Source organism: Aquila chrysaetos, chromosome 9 (genome assembly GCF_900496995.4).
Source record: "Aquila chrysaetos chrysaetos chromosome 9, bAquChr1.4, whole genome shotgun sequence".
NCBI lineage: Eukaryota > Metazoa > Chordata > Aves > Accipitriformes > Accipitridae > Aquila > Aquila chrysaetos.
Genome location: NC_044012.1, coordinates 37,858,845 through 37,886,420, shown reverse-complemented (window position 1 = coordinate 37,886,420; position 27,576 = coordinate 37,858,845). Strand labels below are relative to the sequence as shown.

At 40.3% G+C, this 27,576-nt stretch overlaps 1 protein-coding gene across 5 annotated transcripts; it reads left to right on the top strand.

The window, feature by feature from the left end:
• The first annotated feature begins 25 nt into the window (after positions 1-25).
• COMT (catechol-O-methyltransferase) lies at positions 26-27,576 on the top strand. 5 transcript variants are annotated; one of them, XM_030024162.2, is made up of 5 exons: positions 26-48; positions 19,342-19,624; positions 21,409-21,602; positions 23,587-23,718; positions 26,271-27,576. In XM_030024162.2, exons 2-5 carry the CDS (start codon positions 19,342-19,344, stop codon positions 26,448-26,450), a joined length of 789 nt encoding a protein of 262 aa, XP_029880022.1. In that variant the 5' UTR covers positions 26-48; the 3' UTR covers positions 26,451-27,576. The 5 variants fall into 5 exon arrangements, with proteins under 5 accessions (XP_029880022.1, XP_029880019.1, XP_029880018.1 ...); XM_030024159.2 differs by lacking the exon at positions 26-48 and adding an exon at positions 3,396-3,580; XM_030024158.2 differs by lacking the exon at positions 26-48 and adding an exon at positions 3,845-3,866.

The following is a 27,576-nucleotide window of genomic DNA, read 5'->3' as shown; positions in this document are numbered from 1 at the left end:
GCGAGGTGGCCGAGCAGCGCCTGAGCGGAGGGCGGCGACGCCGGGCAGGTGAGGGCGGCGGAGCCCCGTGAAGGCGGTGGGAGGAAGGGGCGCGAGGATCGCCGCGCGGGCTGCCGCGTCGCGGGTGCGAGCACGACGCCCGCCCTCGGCGCAGACCTGAGGGGAGGCGGCCGCTTCCCGCCCGGAGAGAACGGACGCCCTGCGCCGGGAGCTCCGGCTTCTGGAGCCGCTGCGAAGCCGCGAGAGGCCGTTTTAGAAAGCGGGCACAGATTCTGGCGTTAGAGAGGCGCGTTTGCCTTAAAATCAGGCGCTTGGAAGGGAAAAAAAACCCCACGCTTTGCTTGACTGGTTTCTCCCCGAGGTGCTGCTGCAAAAGGGGTTCAGGAGAGGCGTTTAGGGAAAGAAGAGGAACACGACGAGTGCCCAGAACCTTCACCGCTATTCAGAGCCCTGTTCTTTCCCCTCTGAAACTGCACGTCCCTTTGTAACAGACACGGTGAGAGGTTGGCTGCCACAGCCCCTTCCAAAGGTGCAGTGCACAGACTGAAAGTTAAAAACCTCTGAGAAGGTGGTTTGAATAAAGCCTCTCCCTTCCATGAGGTATTACAGGCAGCAGGGGATGTTGCTTCGGATTCCTGTGGCTAAGATATATTCAGCGTTGAGAGCAGGCGCTAGGGACTCGGGTCGGAGAGAAGAGGGCTTCCTCAACCAAAATGGTGGAGCGGGGCACATGCTACACAGGTCAGTGAACTAGACCAGCACAAACAGCTTTAACACATGGTTTGACTGTGGTGGTATGGATATCTGCACAGGACGACCTGTCAGAGCACCTCCGATGGATGCTTCACAGACTTCGGTAGCATTTCCTATCCCTGTGCCACATGCCAGCTATTGATTAAACAAGGGTGATGCTGCTGACCTACTTTGGATGGGAGTTGTGAGAGTTATTAATGCCTGTAATGTATTCTGGCAGCCTAACGTAAAAGGCCTCAAAGTAGGCACTGATCAAAACAATACCACAGGGAACAAGTTCTTTCTCATTCAGAAGTGCTGGCTGTTGGCCTTTACTGAAGCACAGTAGTGACCCTGCATGCTGCTGTATGTAGTGAGTCGTATGTGATAAATACCACCACAGCCAAATCAGAGTTTGGGACAAAGAATCAGCTGCTTTTTCTTGGGGAGAGGGAGCTGGCGACAGGAAAAATGTTTTAGGTGTTGATGGTTCAGCTGGCTCCGGAGCAAGGGCCTGTCTCACAAGGGGGCAGCATCCAACAATTTTGTTTCAGAAGCCATCGATCATCTGATCTACAATTGAGGAGAAATGGCAGGAAATTAAAATACTCAGAAGAAAGTTTTGTAGAACAAACATCACCTCCACTATAGGTCTGATTAAATTTTTTCACTCCATTAATGTTTGAAAATACATGAAACAGGAATTACTATCACTTCAGTAAATGGACTGACAACTTGTCTAGTATCACTGCTGTTAAAAACAACAACAAAAAAGGTAAAACCCCTCTCCGTTGCCTCCTGCAGCACTAATCAATAAATCACTAGAAAGATTCTTACCCACTGCAGCAGCAGTAGAAATACATGACTAGAGCATACTGAGAGGCCTTTGAATTAAAGAAATTGCAAGCGTGTTCAGATACTAATCTTTTATGCTTTTCAGGTGCGTGCATGCAAGGTTGTTTTAGCTGTTCATTTTAGCCACTATCCTGAATTGAATCAGGCAGTGTTGAGCATATGCTCTTCACACAGCATTTAGTTCAGACACGTAGGATCAAGGATAGAATTAAATTTCCCCAAACACAAAACAAGTTTATTTGAAGAAGTGTCCCTGCAGCATTATGGTATTTTGCTAATAAGGAGAGGCCTGAAATGTAGCAAAGCTGTTGGTAGAAAACATTACCTTTAAACAGCACCTACAGTGGCAATTTAGGAAAGAATTGATGATAAATTTGGAGTAATGCTTCTAAACTCTTCTAAGGATAGGATCTTGACCAAGTGCCCATTGTAACAGCCACACTGTACACTAGCATTACTGGTTGCTTTCATTATTTTAGAGCTCAGAGTCTAAGTAAGTGAACCACAGCCTACGCAGCAGTGGTGAGATTGTATCTTCTTTTAGATGTTTGTGTTTTCCTAAACACAGCACACAACTTCTCTTTTCTAGCTTGAAAGTGAGTCACTTGCTTTCACTTGGCATCCTTCTTAAATCATCTGGGAACCAGAACTATCCATAGCTGCCGCTGTGCCACTGGCAGCCTGTGTGAAGCTGGGGTGTCACCAGCCCTCTGACTGTATCTCACAGCTAATGGTAAAGCACTGTGCAGTTCCACAGGCTAAGGCTTTCCCATCAGGACTGCTATCTTCAGAAGAAAGTACAAAGCCTATGTAATGCCACTCTGCTTGTTTTTGCACATTCTCACAAGCTTGATCACTGAGAACGGTAGAGGCAAATATCAGCAATGAGGAGTAGGGTTTGCCCATGGTGACAATATCAATAAGAGGAGTAGCTGCTGATATTTGCTGCAGTCAGCACTGAGTAGGTGTGTCTGCACTACACTTCAAAAATCTTTCTTAGGGACCAAAGACAGATTCTAGTTATCAGGTGTGGCTTCTGCTGTGTGTTTGGCTCATCTCCTATAGCTTTCTATTCTCTTATTTTAATTCTTTTGTCGTTAGCATTAAGATGATCAGAATAATTAGTGATATACATTTTTTTACATATATATAATATATATCTTAATTTCTTTTAAGAAAGCAAGCGTTAAGTCCTTTAGTGGCAAATACATTGTAGTATCAGAAATCATTTACATGAAGCATTGTGTTTCTGCAGTGAAAGCATATTTTGTCAAAACATGGGATAAAAAAAACTTACAAGATAGCTATCAGACTTAACATATTTCTACAGAATTTTGTCAGTTGTAGCTAGTCATATTTAAAGTAATAAATTAACTTAATACATTAGGTGTGGTTTGGTTTATTTCCAGGGGGAGGTGTTTATTCAATGTACTGTAAACAGTGTGGTATTAAAAGGGCAAAGGAAACACCACTGTAATATGTTTCAGAAATGTATATAAATCCGTTCAACAAAAATAGAGGTTTTGCAAGGCATGAATTGGTTCTGTTAATGGACAGACTTTCTCTTTTTGAATTTATTGTAAGGACAGCTTGGAATTCTGTACTCTTTTTTTCTTCATATGAAATACTTTTTGTTACATTTATTAATGGCTTACTTAAATTCTTCCTCATGAAGACAACCAGGACCAACTACCTTTTCTACCTAACATTTTAGAAATTTGACTTTTCAAACATCTTCATGTCTTTCCTGTTTTTCTGGCATGGTTTACTTTATGTCTTATGTTCCCAGATTAGTAACCTGGCAGGGTGGGGTAAAGAAGAGAGGTGTCAGATACCATCTTTGGAAGTCATAACTTGTTTCTTTTTTAGTGGGTGGGGTTGGAAATGGATTATATCAAAGGTTGCATTTTGTGGCACGACCTAACTAATGATTTACAGAAGTGTCAGTGAACTGTACTGGATCACTAGTTGAACTATGAGGCCTCTGCATGAGGTAGGACTTTTTGGTTTCTTACCATCTCTCTTGTGATTGATTGTACTCTTTTTTCTTTTTTCTTGTTGTTCCTCTGCTACTGTGTAGCATGGTGCCCTTAGCATTAAGGAGGAAGGAGGAGGGAAAGAAAAAGCATGTGGAAGAAAGGCATGTAAAATGGTGAATACGAAAGTGGAAATGGTGACATAGTCCCTGGCAACTGAGAGAACCATATCCCAGAGCTACAAAAAGGACAGAATAAATGGTAGCAGGGGAGGGGTGGTTACCAGTCTTTTTTCAAAGCAAGGTAAAACCTTCTCATGATTCAAATTGGTAAATATATGGATAGCATTCTAACATGGGGGTTATGCTGACAAGTGAGGACCCTTGTTCGAAGACACAGATCCTGGACAAACCAGAGAAGTATTTTTACCACTTTTATTTGAGGCTTCTTAACTGACTTGTGAAGCAAGAATTTTCTACTACTACTTTTTGCTGGCTATTGCTTCACATTGGCATGAAGGAATCTGTGGGTGTTTGCTTACAGTCAAACTCTGCTGTATTTTTCTGCATTTTTGATACCTGGTTTTAAGAGCTTTGACAAATCCATCTTTAGGAGAGTTAAAAGTCAAACTGATAAGGGAAGAAAAGGTCTAATTTTGGTTTATGAGATTGAGGTGCTGATCAGATTTCCATGCAAAGTCTAGTAAGTTTACAACATCTTGTTAAGGTGGGACAAATATATCCCATTACCTAATAATTTCTTTATGTGAGGTCTGTAAATGTATCTAAACAAACTACATCATTGAAAAAGCTAAGAAAAGTACACATAGCACAAAATTACTCTAAATCAGGTCATACTTTAAATTCCATTTTAAAATGTAATTCTGAAAGAAAACCAACCATTCTAATACTTGCTAGGTGCCCCAAAAGGACATCCTGTAACAAAGAATACATCCTTTGGCTAACGATGTTTCCTCTACTGAAAACATTTTTCTGGTTCATAAACCAACAAAAATGGTTTAACATTTCAGTTTTGTTGCTATTTCTCCCTTTGTTTGCTTTTTTTTATTTTCAGAAATTTGTCTGAGTAGGACTCGTTGTTGTTGAGAATTTAATCTATGCCATTTTATTCCTTCCTTCCTTAACACAGAATCTTCTGTTCATAGTTTGTCCTAAACAACTGGTTGATTGCAAATGAGGGGAAAAAAAAACAGCAGAGACAAATGAAGCTTCAAGTAACACAAGTTCTTGACTTCATTCAAATGCTTCAACATATATATATTACCAAAAAAGCGAGGGGAGAAAAGACAGAAATATGTCAGACTTAACTGAGTTTCAAAGTTTTTATGAGGAGTTAAAAAGTCTTAGAAAGCAGGAAGTTTTTTTTTTGGTTTACATGATGACATTTTAAGATGCACAGTAAACACAAAATAGTCTAACTGCTTGTATAATCTGTTAAATGTTAGAGTACAACTTTGCTGGCCATCTTTCTTCTCTTTTAGCTGTTTCCTATTTTAGATATCTCCAGGCGGTTTCCTGATTCATACATGAGTGGTGCTTCCTTTTTCAAAATTCCACTGTTGCATGTTTCTCAGCAAGAGAAACTAATTTGACTGTTGAAAACAGCAAATTCACATAAAAGAAAATCCCTCCTGCTATTCTGAAAATGCAAGCTCAAAAGAATTTTCTTCCACTCCGTGTTTCACATAATCTGTGGGGTTTATGATAATGTGCTCGCTCTCCTGTCTCTCTTTGTTTAGGCTTTTAAAAACCAGTCTTTGGCCAGGATTATTAGAAGAAGGGAATGCCATTTGTTGTTATGCCAGGCATGGATTTACTTAGAAAGCTTTAGCTCCGTGCTATGCACAGCAAGTAGGAATAGCACTGCCACGTTGCATCATGTGATTGCAGCTGTATAGCCTCCATTTGCAATTGGGAGCTCTGTACATGAGGAAGTCTACTCAAGTTTGTGCCTACAGATCTGAGCTTAACCCTGTTAAACTGTCAGAGTGAGTCAGTCTGCACTAGCCAGTTACTCTGACCTGTTGCTATTCATGTGATGTTGCTCCCAGGCTAAGACATCCTGGGTCTACATCTTCCCATAGGCGTGCCCTGTGAATGCAGTATCCGGACGTTCTGCAATACCAAATCCATCTTTTAAGATCTTGTCTCTATGTAAAAATTGTATTACACCAATACATTTATAGCTCTCCACAGTTCTCTAACCTGGATGTATTAATATCAGGGTAAATTTTTACTAGGACACAAGTATAAACGTATGCACTCTGGAGTTTGTAGCATTGTTATTATGTTAGTGAAAACTTACAAAAATATCCATATCTATATAGGCCCTGTCTTGGGCAAAAAAGTAAATTAAAGAAAGGCATAAGCCAATGTCTAACAGTCTACCAAAGAAACTTCTCTTGGAGAAGAAAATATCCCATAATAACGTATTACAACATTTCTTTTAACTTGGGAGCAACTTACATTATCACACAGTTTGGTGGTTTAACTAACTGAACCTCTGGCTTTATCTAATTTGCAGTTACTGCCATTCACCATTTTGACTTATGTAATGACATATCTAGACAACAGAAAGGATTACTTTGCAGGCATAGCCTTTATCATACAAGTAAACAGTTGTGGGCAGGCAGAAGCAAGTTTGCTCCTCCCATGCTTCTAGCCTGAAGAATATGATCCAGCTCAAAGTTAGAAGTCCTTTAGAAGTGTTGTCATGGGATGCTGCTCAATCTGTTAAATCTTGGCACTAATTTATGCTGCTAAGCAGAAGCTGGGCTGATACCACCCACCAGTTCACAACTAGCTATAGTTAACTGCAAGGACATCTCCAAAGAATAGCTGTATGCTTACAGAACCAGGTCAGTGCATAGAAGAAGTTTTACTGTTTTAAGCTCTTTTCTCCACAGCCCAGCAGTAGAAGAAGTTCTCAGTTAATTTTAACTGTGGGTGGCATCAGGGAACATGCAGATACAACCTGTCATGCTTTCATAGTCAGCTTTTGACCAGGCAGGAAATTACTGTCAGTGAAGCTGGAGTGCAGTATTGCTTATTTCATTCTTTGTTCTGCTTGATGTCTGGATTATAAGAAAATATTTGTTGAGCTAAAGCTCTGTTATATGTGGAAGGGATACTTCAAAGTTATTCTGTATTGACATTGGGTACTATGCTATATTGCAGGGTCTTAGTTATGTTTTGTTTAGAGTTACTAAAACCACTTTGATCTTCACCTACCTCTTTTTTCCACAATTCTTTATTCAATCCCTCCACTTAAAATTTTTTATGCTTCTCTTGTCATGCTCTCAGGTAGTCCCTAATTCTTTCAAGGACTTCCCCCCTCATGTGACAAAGCCTGTTTTCAGTTCTTCACCTCCTGTTTCTGCCACATTTGATACAAATTCTTTCTTTGAATCTTAAAAAAGTTCCTAGGCTAGAGCTTCAAACACTAGACTAGGTCTGAGTTTTGTAGTGAGAATACAGCAGAGAACTACTACCATGTTATGTTTGAGTTTAGGTTTTTCTTATTATTTTCTTTTATGGTGCAATTTAATTGCAGCTTGATTATATTGTTTCTACCTCGAAGGAAACAATAACAATACAGACAGTCAAGCCAAGAACAAGGTTTATTAGAATAAGCCTCTTCTTTCATCTTAGGGCTGTTTGTAGCAGAATATTTTTCCAACTAGAAACTATAGAAATTCAAGTATACTATTTATAATGTATTGACTGCACCTCCTCCTGTAGCTGCTGTTAAGCAATTTGCTATACGTGCCTCCCCTCCCTCCAGCAGCACTCTGTATTTAACCCACATGCCTAGTTCTTGTTTCTACAACTTCTGCTCTGGCTGTAGCATGCCACGTCTGAGCTGAAAAAAAGAACTAAATCCCTTGGGCCAAATTCATTCCTAGAGTTGCTTGATTGAACACAGTGCATTTATACTGAGCACAGATTTGGCTCATACCTGACTTTGTCAGCATTCACTGTGCTGTAACTAAGTAACAAGAACACTGTCATTAAGGGACAGATGAATAGCTTTCTCAAAGATTATTAGAGCACTGAGTACCTTTAAGGAGTGCAGAAATATGTGAAAGGAGGAGTTGGGGAAAAGGACACCGCTCCTTTTAGAGTCTGTGTAACAGAACTGATAAGCTATTCCTGTGATGTGATCGAATGTGACTGAATACTGCAGGCTCTTGGACTCTTATTCTATAAAATCCACAACAGAGCAGCACAGGAAAAGATCGGAGGGAACAGCTTCTGCTGTACTGAGAAAGGTACATATTTATATTTTCTTATTCCTCAGACTTGACATGATTTGTTATCTTAGATAATGTCACTATTTTAAACAGTGGTGAATACGAAAGAAACGGTGTTTTTCACATTCTGACTGGTACTCATTGTCAGGAAGCCAGTCCGTGGGCAGCAACAGCTTTCACAGAGAGAGTAGGACATATTTGTGTGTAATGCATTTGTACTGTATTGTAAACCTTGACAGTTGAGAGAAGTGAGATGAGATAACCCCGACTAAATTGAGAATGTAATTTATGACTATAAGTATGCTGGAATTTGGTACTCATTTGTATTCAAGAAAAAGCTGAATGCAAGTCAAGCTTCAGTTCAGTCATATTTGTCTGAATAGCTGCTTTTATAAATGTGTTGCTGCAGCTGTGTTTTACAGGGATTTTCCTTCTCAAGAGGGAGTTCTGCTACAGCAAAATGTCTGCGAAGAACAGACAAAAAGCTAGTACTTTTGCTTGCTAGCCCTGTTGCTGCTTATCAAGTATCTTTCTGATACCTTTACCTTTACAGACATTCTTTACCTTCTGTCCTTTAAAAACAAACTCATATTTACCAATACTGTCAACCATATGTCATACCAGTGATCTCCATAAAAAACCTATACTTAATCTCTCTACTTAAGCTTACTTTTTTCTGCTTACTCAGCCATGGACTCCTCTAACAAAGCCCTCAGGTTCAGAATCTCATGCATTTGCACAGCACTGCAGTATTTAAATGCAAAAGAAAAATTTCCTGATTTACAGCTTTAGTTTCCATCAGTGGAAAAACAGTTTAAGCACATTAACACTGCAAACAATTTACTTGTCACTCAAGTTTAGCAATATTTCTTAGCAGCCTGGAGCTGGTATCAGGTTTATCTCTGCCAGTCCCACACTGTTGTCTTTCAGCATTCCTTCAGGATCACTTGAATTAGAACTGACTGGGAATTTTCTGAAAAAACATAATTTTGGCAGCAGTTGTTGGAACGAGATCTTAATGTGTGAGGCCATCCATACCAGTTTTGCTAAAACTCTCTCAGGAGAGATTTCTCAGAAGGCACTTTCTAGCTAAAGTAAGAGATACTCTCTGCCCACTCCAGCTACTTTTCTGGGGGGAGGCATTTGGTCAGGATTTGAGACCAAGGTCTTGTGCCCTGCTCTGTCCCAGTTAGGCTGCCTCTTACCACGCAGTGCTTTGGTTACCTGCTGTGCTGTGGTGGATCCCACCTTGCCTGGCCTGTTAGAGCTGTTCATTTCCATAGAAATAAGCCATCCTTTCAGCAGCGATTTCCTTCGTACTCTTTCACATTCCTCAGTAGGGGGTCCTCACTACCAAGTTTGTCTTGCACTCCCCCTGGTCTGAGGAGCAGCTTGCGAAGAGCAGAAAGCTGTGCTGGGAGAGACAGATTTACACTAGATTAGCCGGTAGCCTTGGAAGCAGGGCAGTAGCACGCAGTGGGGATTTGGGACACTGAGGATTGAGCCCTTGATCTTTGTGATATAAAGAGAGAATGTGAAATAGGTCTGTCACAGGTGATTATGCTGAGGGCAACTAGCCGTTTTGGTCTTTCCTCTTCCAGCCCTTTCTCCCTACCTCCATTTGGGACAAAATCATTCAATTGGAGCTTGTTTTACCCCTCTGAGAAACATGAAAATCTCAGCTGAGAAAACTTTTTACAGACCAGCTCCTAGTGTGCTGACAGGGCAGACAACTTTCTACTTTTAGCAGTCCACTGCCTCCCAGGTGGGATTTGTACAATTCAGCTGAGCTACGCCAACCACTGGCCTCAAACACTAGTATGAATAGTACAAACGCATCTGGAGTTCAGGAGTGGGAATAAGGACTGTTAGAAACAAATGCTTCCTAGAGGTACCTGAAAGGGTGTTTGCTCAAGTAAAGTGCATTATCCTTTAAGAATTGCCTCACCTCAAACTCTGGCTTTAATTGTGCAGTGTGTTCACTAGGCCAGTCTGGACCAGAACACTACAGATCCACATGGACCTGCTTGTTGAATGGAGATGAGGCCTGTCTGTGTGGGCAGTTTATTCTGAAGTCGGCTCTTCTTTATGGGGCACATAAACCATTATATAGACCTTTTCCTTTGGGTGATAGCACTGGATATCACAGACAATGGCTACTGTGAAGGGAGTTTTGAGTGGGTAGCAATTATCCGAATTAAAATCTATCTGGGGAGAATGGATTTAAACAACCTTATGAAGCATAGTTGGTGGGGCTCCCAAGTAGGCAATAGGCAGTTTTCTGTTCTTTTCTTTTCATTCAGTAAGAAGTATTTGTTTCCTTTCAACCTGAGAAGAGGGAAAAAGAAAAGACAAAAGGCTTAGGAGGGGGGAAAAATCATCAGAACTTTGTATTTATAGAAGTCTGAATTTTTGTAGTCATGGTAGTGAAGCTAAACTGTAGTAATTTGGAAAAACCTAGGAAGAGGGAAATTTAGATTTCACGCAAGAAGTACGTAGTGAAAAATTATGTAAAGTCTGTTCAGCTTGTTTTCATGATGTCAGTGGAAAATCTGAATGTCAAACTCCCAGACTAAGTTCCTGTTGAAACACAAGCTATTCGCATTTGGCAATATGCTGATTATTCTTCACAGTGTTGCACTCATTTGAAAATACATAAACAATAATGAAAAAATAGGAGGTAAAAAAATTTTTTTTGACCTTTAGAAGTACTAAAATATGAAGCTGTTGAATTGTGTTGCCTACAGCAACAGGATACAATATGTTTGGCAGAAGTTAGTTTAGGCTTTCTGACCAAAATACTCTGCCTTTTTTGCTCTGGGAAAAGATCAAGAAAAGCAAAATGTCACAAAACAGAGACTGCCTCATTCGCGACAGCATAGGACAAAGAGTCAGGAACTCCTGTCCCAGTCATGGCACAGCACAGATCTCCTCCGGCCTAGTGCAGAGCAACAGACATTGTTAAAATATGTGTAGAAATGTGCTGACTCTTCTGCATTGTTTTCACAATGTTTCTTAAACAGCTAATATATCCTTGCTAATATGCAAATCCTCTACATACTTTAGTGCATGAGAAACTTAAAAGCATAATTTTAGCAAAAGCTTTTAAAGAGTTTGAATTTAAAACATTTTTAACCCTATTCTAATAATAGAGGGTACACCTACCTCCTTCACACAGGTACATGTATGGGAGGGTTTAATCTCTTAATTTGTATGGCCTTTGTAAAAAAACTCTAGAAAATTGTTTGCATTATAACATTTTTCTCTTTGCAGACTTAACAGCAGTGTCTTTGCAATGAGTTAAGCCCTGTTGTCCCCTGGCACTCTACTATTGTAGACTATTTCTATTATCCTCAATACCATCAGACCGATGGAGAGATTCTTTTGTGAAAAAAGGTTGAATGGTATAAATTTACCAAACACTCCCCATTCATCAGGTTATGTGAGCTAATAAAGTCTAAATTGGATTCTAAACCCTTTAGCATTAGAATGCTAAAGTACTGTCTGGATGCTTGGAGGGTCATAATAAACTCTTAAACAACCAACCAGTACTTGGCAGTTAGATTAAATGCAAGAAAAATTATAGCAAGATTGGATGCAACATCATCTTTCCTCAAAGGCCTGATTTGTCAGCAGGTTGAAATCATTTAAGGAAAGTGTTTGAAGCACTGTTTGTCTCCACATTTTCCCTGTTGTCCATAAACTCAAGAATAATAATGTCACATAGGCATTTGCTGTCTTGGTATCCCAAAATTGATCTCTTTAGTTAATGCAGATAAAATCACTTTGCCTTTCCTCAGGACTTTTCTGACAAAGATTAATTCAGCTTTATAACACCTTGAAAGTTACAGAGGTAGCAGTAACTTTAATTTACTCTTGTGGCAACAAAGATGTAGGTAAGGCAGCTCACCCAAGATCAGATCAGAAAAATATTGCCAAAATGAGAATCAAACCCAAGTCCCCTGACTCAGGATCACAAAGTTTACTCTCATTCCAGTCCTGGAGTATAGCAGTCTAATGTATATGCTGTCTTTGTAAAAGAGATTTTTTTGTGATTATATTTAGGACTTCATTTTCAGTACAAAGCAAATCAATATCGGTTTATCCAAGCTAAAATTGTAATGAGAGTTTCTGTGATTAGGCTTATAAGGATTCACCTTGATCAGAAGTGTTCTATCCAACAGTTTTCAACCTCCCAAGTGTTTTAATACCTGTCATCTCTTATTGTTGCATCTGTAGGAAATGAGGTCTTGTTAATTACTCATAATGTAATAAACTAAGCTTCAGAATAGTTAAATAATCAAATTTGATACTTTTTAAATCCACTGAGTGTGGAACTCACGAAGACATAGGTTCTTATTAAAACTCAGAGCATTTTAAAGGTGCTTACTTTCAACATGTTTATTTTTCTTCTCAGTAAATATCAGTTTTTAGCTGAGGGAGGTTGTTTTGGAATCTGAGAGAGAAACAGTAGCAATCACTAGTTTAGATCAAATCTCCATACACCTTTCTCTAACATTATTTTGAAAACTTCATACAGTTTTTATGAAACACTAAGAAAAATCTCAATTTAAATTCATCTGGTTACTCAGAGTTACCTTAGAAGTTGATGTTACTAATTGTTCTATAATCCTTATTTTTTCACTTCAGGGAGTTCTAAGACCAATTATTTTTTAACAGTACATGGAAAAATTTACTAGAAGGACTGATAAATAGCATTACTGAAAGATCCATTGTAACCCTTGGTGAAATATCTGGAGTCACCTGTACAAGAATAAAGAAGAGGATGTATTGCTTTGTGCTCCATCACGTGGGCATTTTTACATTTTCAGCAAAACTGGAGATCACATCATAGTAAGGGGGTAGTGAATCCCCTAATTTAACAACTATTGCCATAATAATAGATCCCTAAGGCTGAGCCAGTCTCTTGAGGTTTCTTTTATAGCCATTGGAAGGACTTGGGTATTTTATCTTCAGGGGCAGACAAGTTGGGGCAGCAGATTCCCACAATTTGTGTTTGCTTCTCTCTTTGAAAGTGTCTTTTTAAATCTCTGTGAGCTGAAACAGAGGTACTCCCATTCGAATGCTGATTGTTTGATTATGGTTTGCATCAGGGGAAAACTGCTGAACTGCATTGTCAAGTTATGATTTGGTCTTATGAAACCTGCCAAAATGAGTAAGATTACATGCATAAAAAAATAACCCAGTGCTTTAGAAAGGCTCATCAGTAGTTTGACAGGTTTGGGCATGAAATTTTAATACATTTTCTTTTAAACTCTGTCTTCTCAAAAGCAGATTTAGTGATACGTGTTATTCATTCCTTTCCATAATGTTATCCCTCCAGTTTTCTGTTTATTCTGTTGCTGAATTTTTCATTTTGCCTGCTATTTTCCACTTTAAATTTTAGCTTTCAAAGAGAAGGCTTACTTTATCATGGTGTTTCTAATGCACAGAAGAGGTTGCAGTGCTAACCTGTGTATTTGGAACCTCAGTACAAGCATTAAATAGTAAGAGTGACTGCCTTGTAATAAATGGTTATGGGAAACTTGACTATTTGCAAGTTCAGTTTTATTGCATATTTAATGAATCTCATGAATCCACATTAAAGCTAAAATTACAGTTGCATTTTCTAAAGCTGTCATAACATGACTGTCTCTTAGGTAGTGGTAGTTTTCAATTGGTTGAATTATGCACTTAATTTTCATATCAAATATTTTCCAGCTAAGAATATGAAAGCAATTACCTATTTTGGTACAGATTTTTTTTCCCCCCCTCTGGGTGCATGACCATCACCAATGCATCTTGCTCTTGGCAGGCTGCTTTTACAGTCTACTGCTATCACTAAATTTATTTTCACATCTAAGATGACAGAAATTAAGAGGGACAAACTTTGAAAAAGAAACTGTGTTTAAAAAAAAAGGAAAAGAAAAGAAAAACAAGATATGTCTGTTTTGCTCCTTTTAACTTCTCTGGAAAGTGGTTTTAAGGATAATTGTCTCCTAAAGGAGCTCTGCTAAGAACAACCCATACTACCAGCTTATGAAGGTGCTGGGGTGTTATACAGCAATAATAATGATAAAAAAAACCCAATAGTTGAAAACAATTCCTTGCTACAGCAAAACCAGGTGCACTTGTCTAGGAATGGAAAAAAAAGCAGCATGTACTATACAGGTTGTTGCTACCTGTGAGAAACCTCTAAGGATCTGTGGAGGTAGGTGGGCTCTGCTGTTACGTATGGTAGCATTCACGTGGGACTCAGAAGTGCAAAGGTCTAACTGAGGCACTGTAAGAAATGGATCCCTCCTCTGAGCACTTGGTCATAGGAATAGCCAAGCTGAATTGCTTCCTTGCTTAAGTTTTAGATCTAAGACCATCCCCAAATCACACACATTTGAGCTTTAAATTTATAGCTTTTTTTGTCTTCTTGACACATGTTACACAAAAGATGTAAACAAACCAATGCTAACAGCCACTCATAACTCTAGATCCAAAGAGACACGAAGAGAAATGCAGGTCAGTATTTTGCCTTCAGAGGGGATTCTTGGGTAAACTTGAAGCAGTAAGATTTCATAGCTGAAGATCCAAAATTTGTTTTCCAGGTGGCCCAGCAGAACTATCAGTTGTTGCCCTTCCAGACAAGCTAAAGGGCTGTCAGCCTGCTCATGCTTTTGCATAAGGAATGGCTAGAAGAGATAGGAGGCTATGGCTATCTGCGTGGTTCAGAAGCATATCCCACTTTAGACCTTTTTGTCAAGCTAGTTGCATCTTAGTATCAAGTTGTCACACTGCAGTACCTGCCATGGGTGGCCGCAACCTAAATGCAATCTATGCCTTTGAAAAGATAGGGCATGTACATCTCAAACAAGGTGTCTTTCTCTGCACAAAGTGCATTCTTAAAACAACAAAATATTTAAAAGGATGCTGCTATCCAAGTAAGGATGAGAGTAAAGTATTTATTTGTTTGAGATCAGCTGAAGTTACTAAAAATCAGCAGGTCTAATCTGAGTGCTTTTCTCTCCTTTGGCTAACAGAGATACGTTAAGAAATAACATTTCACAGGCTGCAGACAATGAAGAAGCTGTCCTTCTTTAATACATGGGCTTTTGAGCATGTGATGTCTTGTAATTCTGGTGTATAAAGCCTGTAGCAGTGTGGGAAAATAAGACAATGGAAATCTAGTTTGCTGATACCTTTCCATGCCTGGGAAGCAATGTGAAAATGGAGGGGCAGGATTTTACTGTCAAGCAGGTCCTTTTTGTTAAGGTCCAAAAAAGAAGTCTCAGCATTCCTGCAGGACAGGGAGTGGGGCTGAGTTAGCCTACAGATGCCCTCTCTCCCTGTTTTGAGAAATCTCACCAAATGGTCTCGTATCTATGCTAAGCAATAAAGGAGGAAATCTTTTCCTTAAAAAATACACCACCTAGTTTATCCGGCAGCTATCATCCGTTTTTGCTGTCCAACAGATCTGTGAAGGGCAGCCCCAAACATGCTGGCAGAATCTTGTAGTGCCAAAGCAACAGCCTGTGGCAAGTTGTACTCAGAGGATGCCAAAGTATCCATTGTAACCAGAGGATTATGTCTGGCAGTAGTCTGAAATAATTCTGAATGTGAGCAGTCTTCAGTTCTAGAGGGACCTGAATATGGTTGGACTGCCACCAAGTGAGTCACTGGCACGCAGGGCTCACATGGTTTCCCTTGTCCAAAGGCAGGAAGGTTAGACACCTGCTGGCATCAGTAAATGGCTTCTGGGCTCCATCCATTCACTGCAGTTCAGAATAATTATTTCTCAACTATGTCAGTAATCCAAATCCATCAACAATGACCATAAAATCAACTAAGCCATGAAAGCCAAGTGAAGACAAGCCAAGTGAAGCTAGAGAGATATTTTTCTGTTAAACCAATGATATATAGCCTAATCCAAGTTCTTAGTGGACAGATGTATTGAGTTTGTGTGGCAAGGTTTTGGTAGCGAGGGGGGGGGGTGGGGTGGGTGGTTATAGGGGTGGTTTCTGTGAGAAGCTGCTAGAAGCTTCCCCTAAGTCTGAGCCAATACCAGCCGGCTCTAAGACGGACCCGCCGCAGGCCAAGGCCGAGCCAATCAGTGACAGTGGTAGTGCCTCTGTGATAACATTTAAGAATGGAAAAAAGTTGTGGCAGGCACAGAAACTGCAGCTGGAGAGAGGAGTGAGAACATGTAAGAGAAACAACCCTGCAGACACTCAGGTCAGTGAAGAAGGAGGGGGAGGAGATGCTCCAGGCGCCGGAGCAGAGATTCCCCTGCAGCCCGTGGGGAAGACCATGGTGAGGCAGGCTGTCCCCCTGTAGCCCATGGAGGTCCACGGTGGAGCAGATATCCACCTGCAGCCCGGGGAGGACCCCATGCTGGAGCAGGGAGATGCCCAAAGGAGGCTGTGACCCCATGGGAAGCCCGCGCTGGAGCAGGATCCTGGGAGGACCCGTGGCGAGAGGAGCCCATGCTGGAGCAGGTTTTCTGGCAGGACTTGTGACCCCATGGGAGACCCACGCTGGAGCAGTCTGTACCTGAAGGACTGCACCCTGTGGAAAGGACCCATGCTGGAGCAGTTAGTGAAGAACTGCAGCCTGTGGGAAGGACCCACATTGGAGAAGTTTGTGGAGGACTGTCTCCTGTGGGAGGGACCCCACACTGGAGCAGGGGAAGAGTGTGAAGAGTCCTGCCCCTGAAGAGGATGAAGCGGCAGAGACAACGTGTGATGAACTGATCATAACCCCCATTCCCCATCCCCCTACACCGCTGGGGGGGGGTAGGTAGAGAACCTGGGAGCGAAGCTGTGTCCAGGAAGAAGGGGAGGGGTAGGGGGAAGGTGTTTTGAGATTTGGTTTTATTTCTCATTACCCTACTCTGGTTGATTTGCAATAAATTAAGTTAATTTTCCCCAAGTCGAGTCTGTTTTGCTCGTGACAGTAATTGTTGAGTGACCTCTCCCTGTCCTTATCTCAACCCATGAGCCCTTTGTTATATTTTCTCTCCCCTGTCCAGCTGAGGGTGGGGACTGATAGAGCAGCTTTGGTGGGCACCTGGCATCCAGCCAGGCTCAACCCACCACAACAGATAACACGGAACGTCTTCACACAGAACAACTAGAAAGAGCAGAAGTCCCATCTGGAAGGTGCAGGACAGTTGGTACTGATCAATAGAACTACTAGTGCATAGAAGGGAAGAGGCAAAATTGACATCCGGGCCTTGATGATTCTGTTGAGGTAAAGCAGCAGGTTCTTATTAGCTAGGAAACAAAATTCAGAAAGCCCAAGAAGCAAGATTTTCATGTGCTAATGATGCTGGTGAGCCCTGAAAGGAAGTATCTCAGGTCAGACTTTGCAAGGAAAGCATTAAACAAGCATTGACATTGGTAAATACTTAAAAGCAAGAGAAATAGACTTTTATCTGCTCCAAACAAATCATACTTGCTGTGCAACTAAGATAAGTGGATGGGTGAACAAACATCAGCTGTACTGTAGGTTGAGCATATCTCCATGGAAACTCAGTCATCTTCTGAACTCAAAATGTGTTCTGCATAATGACTGAAAACTTAAGGCAGTGGGATAGATTTTTTTTCCCATGTGTAATGTGTATGTGCCAAGTCCCACTACAGAATGGAGGTCTAACCACCCATAAAATTTAGGATTTTCCTGGGACAATTTTGGGGGAAACAAACAAAAAAGGGAAGCAAGAACAGGTAGGAAGAGATCTGGGGGAATATTTGGCTAATCATATAGACCCTTTACCTCTGCTCTTGGGCAACTAGGCAAAACTTTTGAGGATGTTGTAGCACCTGTTGGACCAATGCTTTTGCTGAACTCCAGGTAGGTGGAACATTAACGCAAGTGCAAGTGGAAACTGTTCACTATTTTTAGCAAGCTTGGAGAGGAAGAGACTTAATAGAAAGAATCAGAGACTAGAAAGAGTTGAGCGTCATGTTCTTTAAAAATAACAGTTTAAAAAACAGTGCAACTCAAGCCAGCCTGCAGAGGTTAAGAAATTGATTCTGAATTCTTCAGACCTGTGTTTAAATGACTAATTAGACTTAAAGAACAAGTGAACTTGGCATTCATTCATCCCGATACTAACTAGAGCACATTCTAACCTATGGTCTCCTCCCAGAGTTCAACTGTCAGCCCCTGCTTGTGGGAAGCAGAGGTGGAAAAGTGGAGGTGTTATAAGCTACATCATCAGGAATGAGGTGTGTTTTGGGTTGTACGAGGGGAACTTCACATGCAGAGAACCCTCAGGCAAATCACAACCCTTAGTCTGGCACCCTCTCAAAGGCTAAATCAATTCCTTAACTTTAAGAACTCTTTCCTTATCAGATCTTTTGTGCTGTGACTCCTGCATGGAACTAAATGCACCTTTCTCTATACTAACTTGTCAGAAATCCATCAGAGTAAATGGCTTTGATGGGATTTATTGTTTGAGCTGTACAGGGTGACATGCATCCCATCTGCTGAGCTTTATGTTCAGATGCCCTTAACTCTCAAACAGAAACACACCACCCATGCTGCACACACATAGGCACCTCTAGCTATGACACTGAATTTCAGGGGGAGAATAGGCACAATCCCATCAGATAATTTGAGCTGGCCCATCAGAGAAGTACATTGTGCCTTTTTGTTACATCTCTTCAATCTTATGAGCCTGGGCTCTTCTCTGATTCAGGGACTCAGTTTTAGGCTTTTATAACCAGTGAGAAAACATCCGTACTTTATGAAAGGAAATGTATCTTGTTCTCAAAAGTATCAGATTGATGGCTCATGTCAAAGGTTTTATAAGCAGGAAAAAGGCTACTGTCTTCTGTAAACCATTCCACCTGGGTACCTGTGCTGCAGGCTCTGAAAGGAAGGAGGCAGGCTGAATCCTACTGAAACATCAAGCTCAGCTTCTCTGCAGACCATGCAAGAAGGGCAGGTGCTAGCAGAGAGGTCTGCATGTAAGGTAGTAACTTAGGACCTGCAGACTGATTTGAAAAAGAATGTTACCTAACAGTGCCCAGTTTCTGCTGATACCGTGCTCAAAATTGAAGGGTGACATTCCATATTTTCTTACCAAGGCCAGCTCAGAAGTTTCCCAATGCTCAAAAATTAGGAGAGTGGGATCACACGCAGGCTCTAATTTAAGATTTTAAATCCTCTGAAAAATGGTTAGAACAGCTTTGATGCTGAGGGGCTCCTTGTGCAGTGGCATGCTTGAAGCCAGGACTGAGCAGCTGTGTGGGGGAAGGGACCAGAGCATTAAATAAAGCTACTTGTTGACTGCCTGTAAAATTGACTTCTAAAGGGTGTGCCACAGAGCACCATCCATTATCAAGTGACAGAGAGTAATTTTCAGCTACTCTGGACAATATCATAATTAAACTCTGTGTGTTCCTGTTCAGTACGGTTGGTTGTGAGTTATTCAGCTTAATATTTACAAAAAGGATAGCTCTCTCCCGTGCCACCTTAACCCTGGGCTGTTTTTCTCTTTCCTTCCAGATGCTGGAGAGCTCTTCAGTCCTTTTGTTCATTGTCTTCATCCTGCTTTTCGTTTTGCTGGTCTTTGTGGTGCTCATCAGGAAAAACGGCACTGCAGCCCTTATCTGGAATGAAATAATCCGGGAGAAAATAACCAATTTCATCATGAATCAGACCAAAGAACAGAGGATTTTAAATTTCGTGCTGCAGAATGCAGTCCGAGGAGACCCCTGTAGTGTGCTGGACACTATAGATAAGTACTGCTCCCAGAAAGAGTGGGCCATGAATGTGGGCGATGAGAAAGGTAATTGCAGCAGGGATCAGCACTTGAAAGATCCTTCAAGACTAGCATAGTATAGGACATCTTATTGTATTCACGTGGTAACTTCCATTTGCTGCCAAAAAAAAAAAAAAAAAAAAAAAGCAGCAACAGCCTTTTGGTCAGCAGAGTAGTTCTGTAAACAGTAATGCATGCTTGTGCAGATAGATATCTTTGAGGAGGGGTATCCAGTGAGTAATCCAGGAAGTCAGAGGACCAAATCTGGGTTTGTATGTTGTGTACATTGCAAGTATGTAAGCAGAGGGTGACAGTTTATGGGAAAACTATAGGGTTGTGTTATACTGCAGTTCCTATATAGGGTAGCCTTAAGGCATAATTCATTATGTTAAGTACTTTCAGATCCTTAACCAAAAGATAGTAAATTGAAAAAAGAAGTATTTTAAACTCTATGAACTTTGTATATGCAACCATATGTTACAAGTTACCGTTGGGGGGAGAAATCCTACCCATGTAGTACCCAAAAGCAGCTATCAGGCATTGTTGCTGCTTGGCGAGTAAATGTTCTTGCCTCCTAAAGGAAAATATGTGGACAAAATATTTTTTTTCTTAGCTGCATGCAAGTGACAATCTTCAAAATACTGTAATGGAAAAATGTTAACATGGTCCCTTATGAATTCAACACAAAAGTACCTCTTGCTGGGAAATTGCAGGGGAAGTTTGCTTCATCTGGGATTATCATAGCTAATGAAATACAACTGTAAGCATTGTAATAAAAATGCTTCCCTGTCATGGGTACATTTTGTGAAACTAGCTCTTCTGCATACCAGGCTGGGATGCTTAGGGCAACAGAACAGTAGGTGGTAGCTGAGTAGGAATTCTTAAAGCTCTAAACTTTGATCATTTGGGATTATATTCTTAAGACTTTCACTCTAGTTTTGCTCTGACAAGATGACCTTTCCTCAGATGAGAGCCATCAAAGTCAATGCATCTTTACTACCTAAGATTTCGAGAGTGACCACATGATCTCAAGATGCAAGCATCATCACACTATTCATAAACAAGTGACACCTAGGAAAATGTCACGTAATGAAATGTGTATGTACATTGAAAAATTCCATGGCTCAGTGTAAAATCCCTTCAAATACTTTTTCAGAGTAGTTATCAAGTTTCTAGCCATACAAGTAAGAAGAGACAGTTTTCTCACAAATAAACCCTTTTCTTCAGAAGGACTGAATATAGTACATTGTCATTTCTTTTGGGGAACATTTTTTTGTTGCTAACAATTGACTAATGTTTTCCATCCAAATATTTTGCAACTTTATAACTACACTTTTATTTTTCCCTTTAAAAACAAGTATTTAGGATAAGAAATTTTGTATCAGACTGCTGCATGTAACATTTGCAACAAATATGAGCACTCAGAATTCAGGAGTTACACGTTTCACAAATATGGCCAGTTTCTGCAATAAGTTCTTAGAAAAAACACTGCATTTTTCCCTTGTAACACTATAAATATTTTAGTTAATTCAGGCACTTCCTTACTCAGAAAGGTTTATATTGTGAAGCTAAGTAAGATTTTTTTTTTTTTAGTTGAAAGTTTGCATTTTGAAACTTAGAATATCCACGATCAACTTAATCACAGATAAGCCAATTTGCAAAGGATACAGTATATATCAACCCTTAATTTTTTAATGTCCTGAGCAACTGAGTAATACATGGACATTGTAAGTTTCTTGTCACTAACTTGCTCTTCTGTTTGTGAACCAGTTTGATTTTGTCAAAAGTTAACCTATTTCCATTTTATTCAGGTTTAATTCTAGACAAGACAGTGGAAGAGGTCAACCCATCAGTTGCACTTGAGCTGGGAACATACTGTGGCTACTCAGCAGTTAGGATTGCTCGGCTACTGAAGGCAGGAGCTTATCTTCTCACTGTGGAGTTCAACCCAGAATTTGCTGCTATAGCTAAACAGATGATTGAGTTTGCTGGAGTACAAGATAAGGTAAATACTATTTGTCTCTGGTTGGTACAAGGAAGCAATACATGGGGAGTGGGACTTTATCTATAGAAACAACAATAATAGGTTTAAATTTGTCTTTTACTTGTCAAGCAAGTACGACACCCTAAGTGTTTGGGAACATGCACAGTTTAACCATCAGGCTTGACAGTAGGGAAAAGCTACCAGTGTCCATGCAGAGGACCAAGGTTGTCTGCTCTTTTGTATATACAGTTCAAGTGAGCTAAATTTGTTAGCATCAGTCAGGTGTCCAAGTACGATGCAGACCCAGCTGGGAGTCACGGTAGAGCTTGAGGTTTATCAAGATGTGTGCATGACCAAAACAATCAGGGTTGTTTGCCAGAGTTCTTTGCTATGTGTGTCAGGATGAAGATTCAGAGGGGCAAGACCAGAAACAATCATATATATCCATATCTCCTTAACATTTTGAAAGCATTTAGACTTCATCTTCCAGTTTGGTCTCTTCACTATTCACTGGTAAGTACAGTAGACAGGCCATTTACTGAGAGCTATTTTCAAAACACATAGTGACTGTAAGAATAATACAGACCTGGAGGGAGGCTCCGGAGTCAGGTATTTCACTTATTATAGTCACAGGACATCAGCACACGCAGTTTTTCATAAAATTAGAAACCAGTATTGCAAAACTGGTTAGATTTACTGCCATTATTGAACTGCAAGACTACCCCACAGATTCCTGCTCCTGATAATCAGAAGCCTATGATTTCTGTCCAACATTTATTCATAGATGTTTTGTATTTTTTTTTCTTGCACCCACAGTCCTCACTAATTTAACTAGCTCTGTGCCTAGTTACAGTCCCTGACCTCTCCCAGCAGTACAGCTGAGGATTTCACTATGTTACCTCCCAAAAGCTAGACGAGAATATTGGTTTTCTATATATAAACTGAAAGGTTCAAATCAGCGTCAAGATTGAGTACAACAGAAAACTGAACCATAGTCTAATTTATTACAAAAGCTCACAAGAAGCAGTTGCATTATGTGCTATGGACTTCAGAGGAGATGTACTTACCCAGATCTAGTTGGTCACAAGATATATATACCTAAATTTTGTGCAATCTGAGGTGTCTTGACTCTCTGTACAGTTGGTTGAGATGCAGGTATTTCCAGTCTATAATCCGTCTCAGCCCAAGGCAGACATCTACAGCAGGTCAGGGGATTCATGCCTAAGAAGTGCCTGTCTATTCAACTAGACAACTCCCTTCAACGTAGATGATAAAACTAGAGGAAATAAATCCCAACATGAGATCTTCTAATGCGTTTAACTTCTTGAAGAGAACCTGAAGTACTAGTGACACCTAAAATTGCATTTTCCCCATCTGATTTAATCTCCTGATCAGCTATGAGTCATAAACCAGAGAGATTTCCTTGCCATTTTTTCCCACTGCTCACAGTATATGGCACTTGCTTAACAAATCAATGTGCAGCAGCTTCTTTCAGCTTAACAGTATTTATGCCAATAAACCTGTGAGGAAGATGTAATAGCCTCTGTCCTGCCTCCTCCCTCTACTGGACATACCAATTTTACATACTGTAGCCTCCAGCGTTGTTCTAAACTAACCTGTTCTCTGTATTTTTTCCTTCCCTTGGACTACAAGATTCAACTGAGATGTAACTAAAAAAGTAATTAAAAGTATTGTTTTCAACAGGAGATTCCCATGTTACCAGTAAAGAATCACGTTATCCAACAGAAACAACAGGTCACTTTTTCTGCTATTATTAAAAAAAACTAAAACCACAAAACCACCCAAACCCATATTTTGGAACATAACTGAGTTGATTTGTCAAAAGAGAAAAAAGTACACTTGATCTAATTCTATGAAATAATTAAACTGAGGCAATATTGAGCTATAATCAGGATCGCTGATGTCTAGCCACAATTTAAAATAAGCTAGAGACATGTGCTTTTCCTTAATGGTTCACAATTCATCAGATGGATTTGCATTTCAGGTAAAACTCCTAGAAGGCCCTTCAGAGGAAATAATCCCCCAGCTGAAGAAAAAATATGAAGTGGATACTCTGGATTTTGTCTTTCTGGACCACTGGAAAGACAGATACACACCAGACACCATCCTGCTTCAGGTCAGTTTGCAGAATTCCAGTCTTAAAAGTAAAGTAGCAAATGCCTTGATGTCTGTGAGGCCTATATTCTTTATGAAGGACCTCATCCTCTGTAAAATGAAGAATGGTAGCCAAAATAGCAACCTTACAAGAAAAGAGGATTTGCAGGACAGGATCCCAAACTTAGCAGGGACAACTGCTAACACTACATAGCTAAGGACCTGGCAAATACTGTTGAACCATTTTGTTTCCTGAACAAATGGGTCTGCAGTAGAAATCCCAGCTGGAGGAGTACATGGTCTGGTTCTTAGTGTCTGCATGGTCACTAACTGGAACACTTGACCCCAAAACAGCCTCATCCTCAGAGCAGGTGAGACTTAGGACCTGCATATCCCAGCTCCACCTCTCTAATTTCCTCGGTACTCCTTTTTTTGCATGGGTCTGTGGTGCCAGCAGAGCCTTTTGATGAAATCCTATTTTGGTAGCCCAGCTGGGTATCACCTTACTGGGAATCTTTACACCACCTTATTAACTGACTGCAAAGCAACCTTCGGAGGAGTGTGGACTGCCCCAGTCAGGCACTTGCTAGGGAAGTGCTGTGCAACTCTACCTCCAGCCCTGAATGTGGAAAAATTATGCTCATTTCTTCCCAACCCGCCTTAACCATTACTGTTAGCATTACAGAACAAGTTGGCTGTAACAGCAGTAGGCAACGATAAGTGAGGTAACTACTATGGGACTTCTCAATAGGAAGGTATTTTCAAGTGTTAAATAACTGAGATTCACAACATCTGTATCTATCAACACAGCATATACAGATACTCTCCTAGCTTTGGAGCTGCAGGCTGATAAAATTTTCTACAACTGCCTAACTATTTGTATGGAAGTGTCATTTTTCAATTATTTTCTTCACAAATAAATCCACTTTTTTTGAGGCTGCATCTTACATTGAGAACCTGCCAACTTCTTCCTGACCCCTGCTTGAGGACTACAACATTATTTTCTCATCCAAGCTCCCCTGTTTTTTTAATTTCAGCCCTGTCTCCCAGATAGCTGTTTGAAAGGAAATTTGTTTGGGGTTATGAACAGCCAGTATTGAATTTACACAGCAGTAGCTGAAGAAAATGTTCCCTCCCTACAGTTATTTTGTACCCAGAGAATGTTTTAACTGGCTTTGTAAGGATGACTAAGCTCTTTCCACTGGGAAGAGCTAGCACATCCTTATCAGAGGGAGCTTAACCTTCACAACACAGCCAAAACAAACAGGTAGTTTAGTTCCATCATAGTGATCAGTCTGATGCAACTGTGACATAAAGTTGCTTTGCTTAAAAAAAAAACTTAGAAATTAAGAGGAGAAAGATGAAGAAAAGATCTCCACGTTTTCTCAGATGTTACAAACCTTCTAACATGCAATTTTGGCATGTATTGAAATATGAATAGTGAATACAAAATATGAACATAAATTATTCAGATGAAATATATATTGAAAGTGGCCCAGACAGCATTCCTTTTCATGCACTTCTAGAAAAGCCTGACACAAAGAGCATCTGAAATCCTGATGACCAGTGGAAAATACAGTGTGTTGTCACTGGTAGGCTTCTATAAGCTACGCAACAGACCAGAGAATAATTGCCATGTCTCTGAATTGCTTCTACTGTGCTGACTGATGTTCAGTCACCAGAGGCAAGAGCAGTAAGCTAAACAGCCTCTGCAGCACATTCATCAACAGGACTTCTCTAATATACCAGGAGTGACAAAAACCACCCCATGTTTTGGCTGCAACTGCTGCCTGTAAACACAGGATAACAACCAGCCTGATTAACTATAGACTGTTTTAAAACAGCTGGTAAGTTCAGATAAGCAACTTCTACTAGACAAAAATACCAGTAAAAATTAGGTTTGTAGGTTTACTGAGGATAAACATTGCACTTGAAGTGAATCTTGCAAGTTAATTATGCCTTGTGGAAATTTGTCAGTGATCTTCATTGTGCACAAACCCTGCTTCATGCCCAGCTCCTGAACGAAGTGGCAGGAAGTTGTATAAGATTAAAGGAAAAAAAAGCACAGAAAATTTCTTTTATTCATTTAGTGGTTTTGGAGTTTGACCGAGACTGGCCAAAGCAGACTGGTACATGCCGGTCTCTCAGATGATATTAAGAGCTACTGCAACGTTTTAATGCAACAGTAAAACCATTTTCAAACATTAGGCAAGAGAGCCAAAACAAAACTATCTTACTGATCATATAGACATAGTTGGAAAAAATCTGAGCAGCAAACTGCACACTTCCACTGCACTTGGTTTGCTATTTCAGAACCTGAATGACCCAACATGTTATCAGCATCTCTATCATTCTACTGATTGTGTTAACAGAAAAAGTCAGCTTATTAAACATGACCACAAAAGATCAGAGAGTTACTCAGCTTCTCCCATGTCTTTTCTTCCCTCCAAATCCGTAGTACAATGGGTTTTTGGATACAGGCACTTGAGTATGACTTGGTTAACATGAAAGCACATTACATTCAAGCTAATGTCTGCTTAACAGCCACCGTGAAGCAATTTCTCTTCTTTCTAGGAATGCAACTTGCTGAGGAAGGGCTCGGTTCTTCTGGCTGACAATATCATCTTCCCAGGAGCTCCAGAATTCCTTAACTATATCCGCAACAACCCCCATTTCCAATGCACTAACTACCCATCTCATCTGGAATATATGAAAGTGGGGGATGCTATGGAAAAGGCTGTATTTTTGGGATAAAGACAGCTATTAATACTCAACCTTTGTTTCAAATGATGTAAATGCAAATGTACGGGTTAACTTCTCCATGCTTTAAATTTTGGTTTTTTTTTATTTTGGAGCCTGTAATTAAAGCAAGCACTAGTGGAGATCATTGTAGGCCAGGTGGAAACCAAGGTCAGGAGTAAGTAGGGTAACTGCTCAAAGGTCTGTTCCATTGTTTCACATAATTCAGCAAACCCAAGGTGATGCACATTGCCTTGCCTTGACCAACACATCATTGAACAACACACTGTCATTTTGAGCACAGACCCAAAGAACCACAGTTTGGGCTTAGGGTAGGGTGGAGAAAGTCGCTGCAACTTCTGAAGACTTGTGTCCCCAAGCTAAACTGAATAATCATTATCAAGAGTGGAAAAAAGCATACGTGTTGCAAGAAAAGACCATTTCAGGAGCCCTGATTTTGCAAAATTACTAGCACACCACTTAATGCAGTGAAGGCTCCTATGGTTATATCAGATATATTTTTGCATATTTACTGCAGAAGTTAATCATCTCTATGCTAGAGAAAAGGGCATGCACTGAAAGAAGACTGACCCTTACATGATGAGAAAATAAAACAGAATTTTGCAGAATACGAACAAATAAAATTATTAATCTGCCCATGCAGAGGTAAGGAAAACTGAACTAGTAAATAGATTAAAATAAACACAGTAACAGACAGATAACAAAAGGAGCAGGCTCTTTCAAAAAACCCGCCAAAAATACATAATACCAGAGACCTTGAGAAAATGCTGTTTATCCCCTCATATTTACTCACCTCTCATTATGTTGTATATACATAGTGTGTGCTTTTTAGGGGCAGGGCAAGCTGCTTACTCTGAAGTACTATGTATGTTTAAGATGCTGTATAAAAATAAAGACCAGAGAATGGGTTTTGCCAGGTGGGTCCTACACAACCTGGTTAACCTCAGTGGTGTTAGCACTATGTGAATACTGAGGGTTGTCACTGAGACGATACAAAGCCAAATCTGAAGTCTCTAACTCACCTGTACAATGCAAAAATCCACTGGCATTTCCTGGCACATCCTGCTGTGATTATATAATGAGGCAATGGTCGCATTTATAAATAAAAACTAAAAAACAA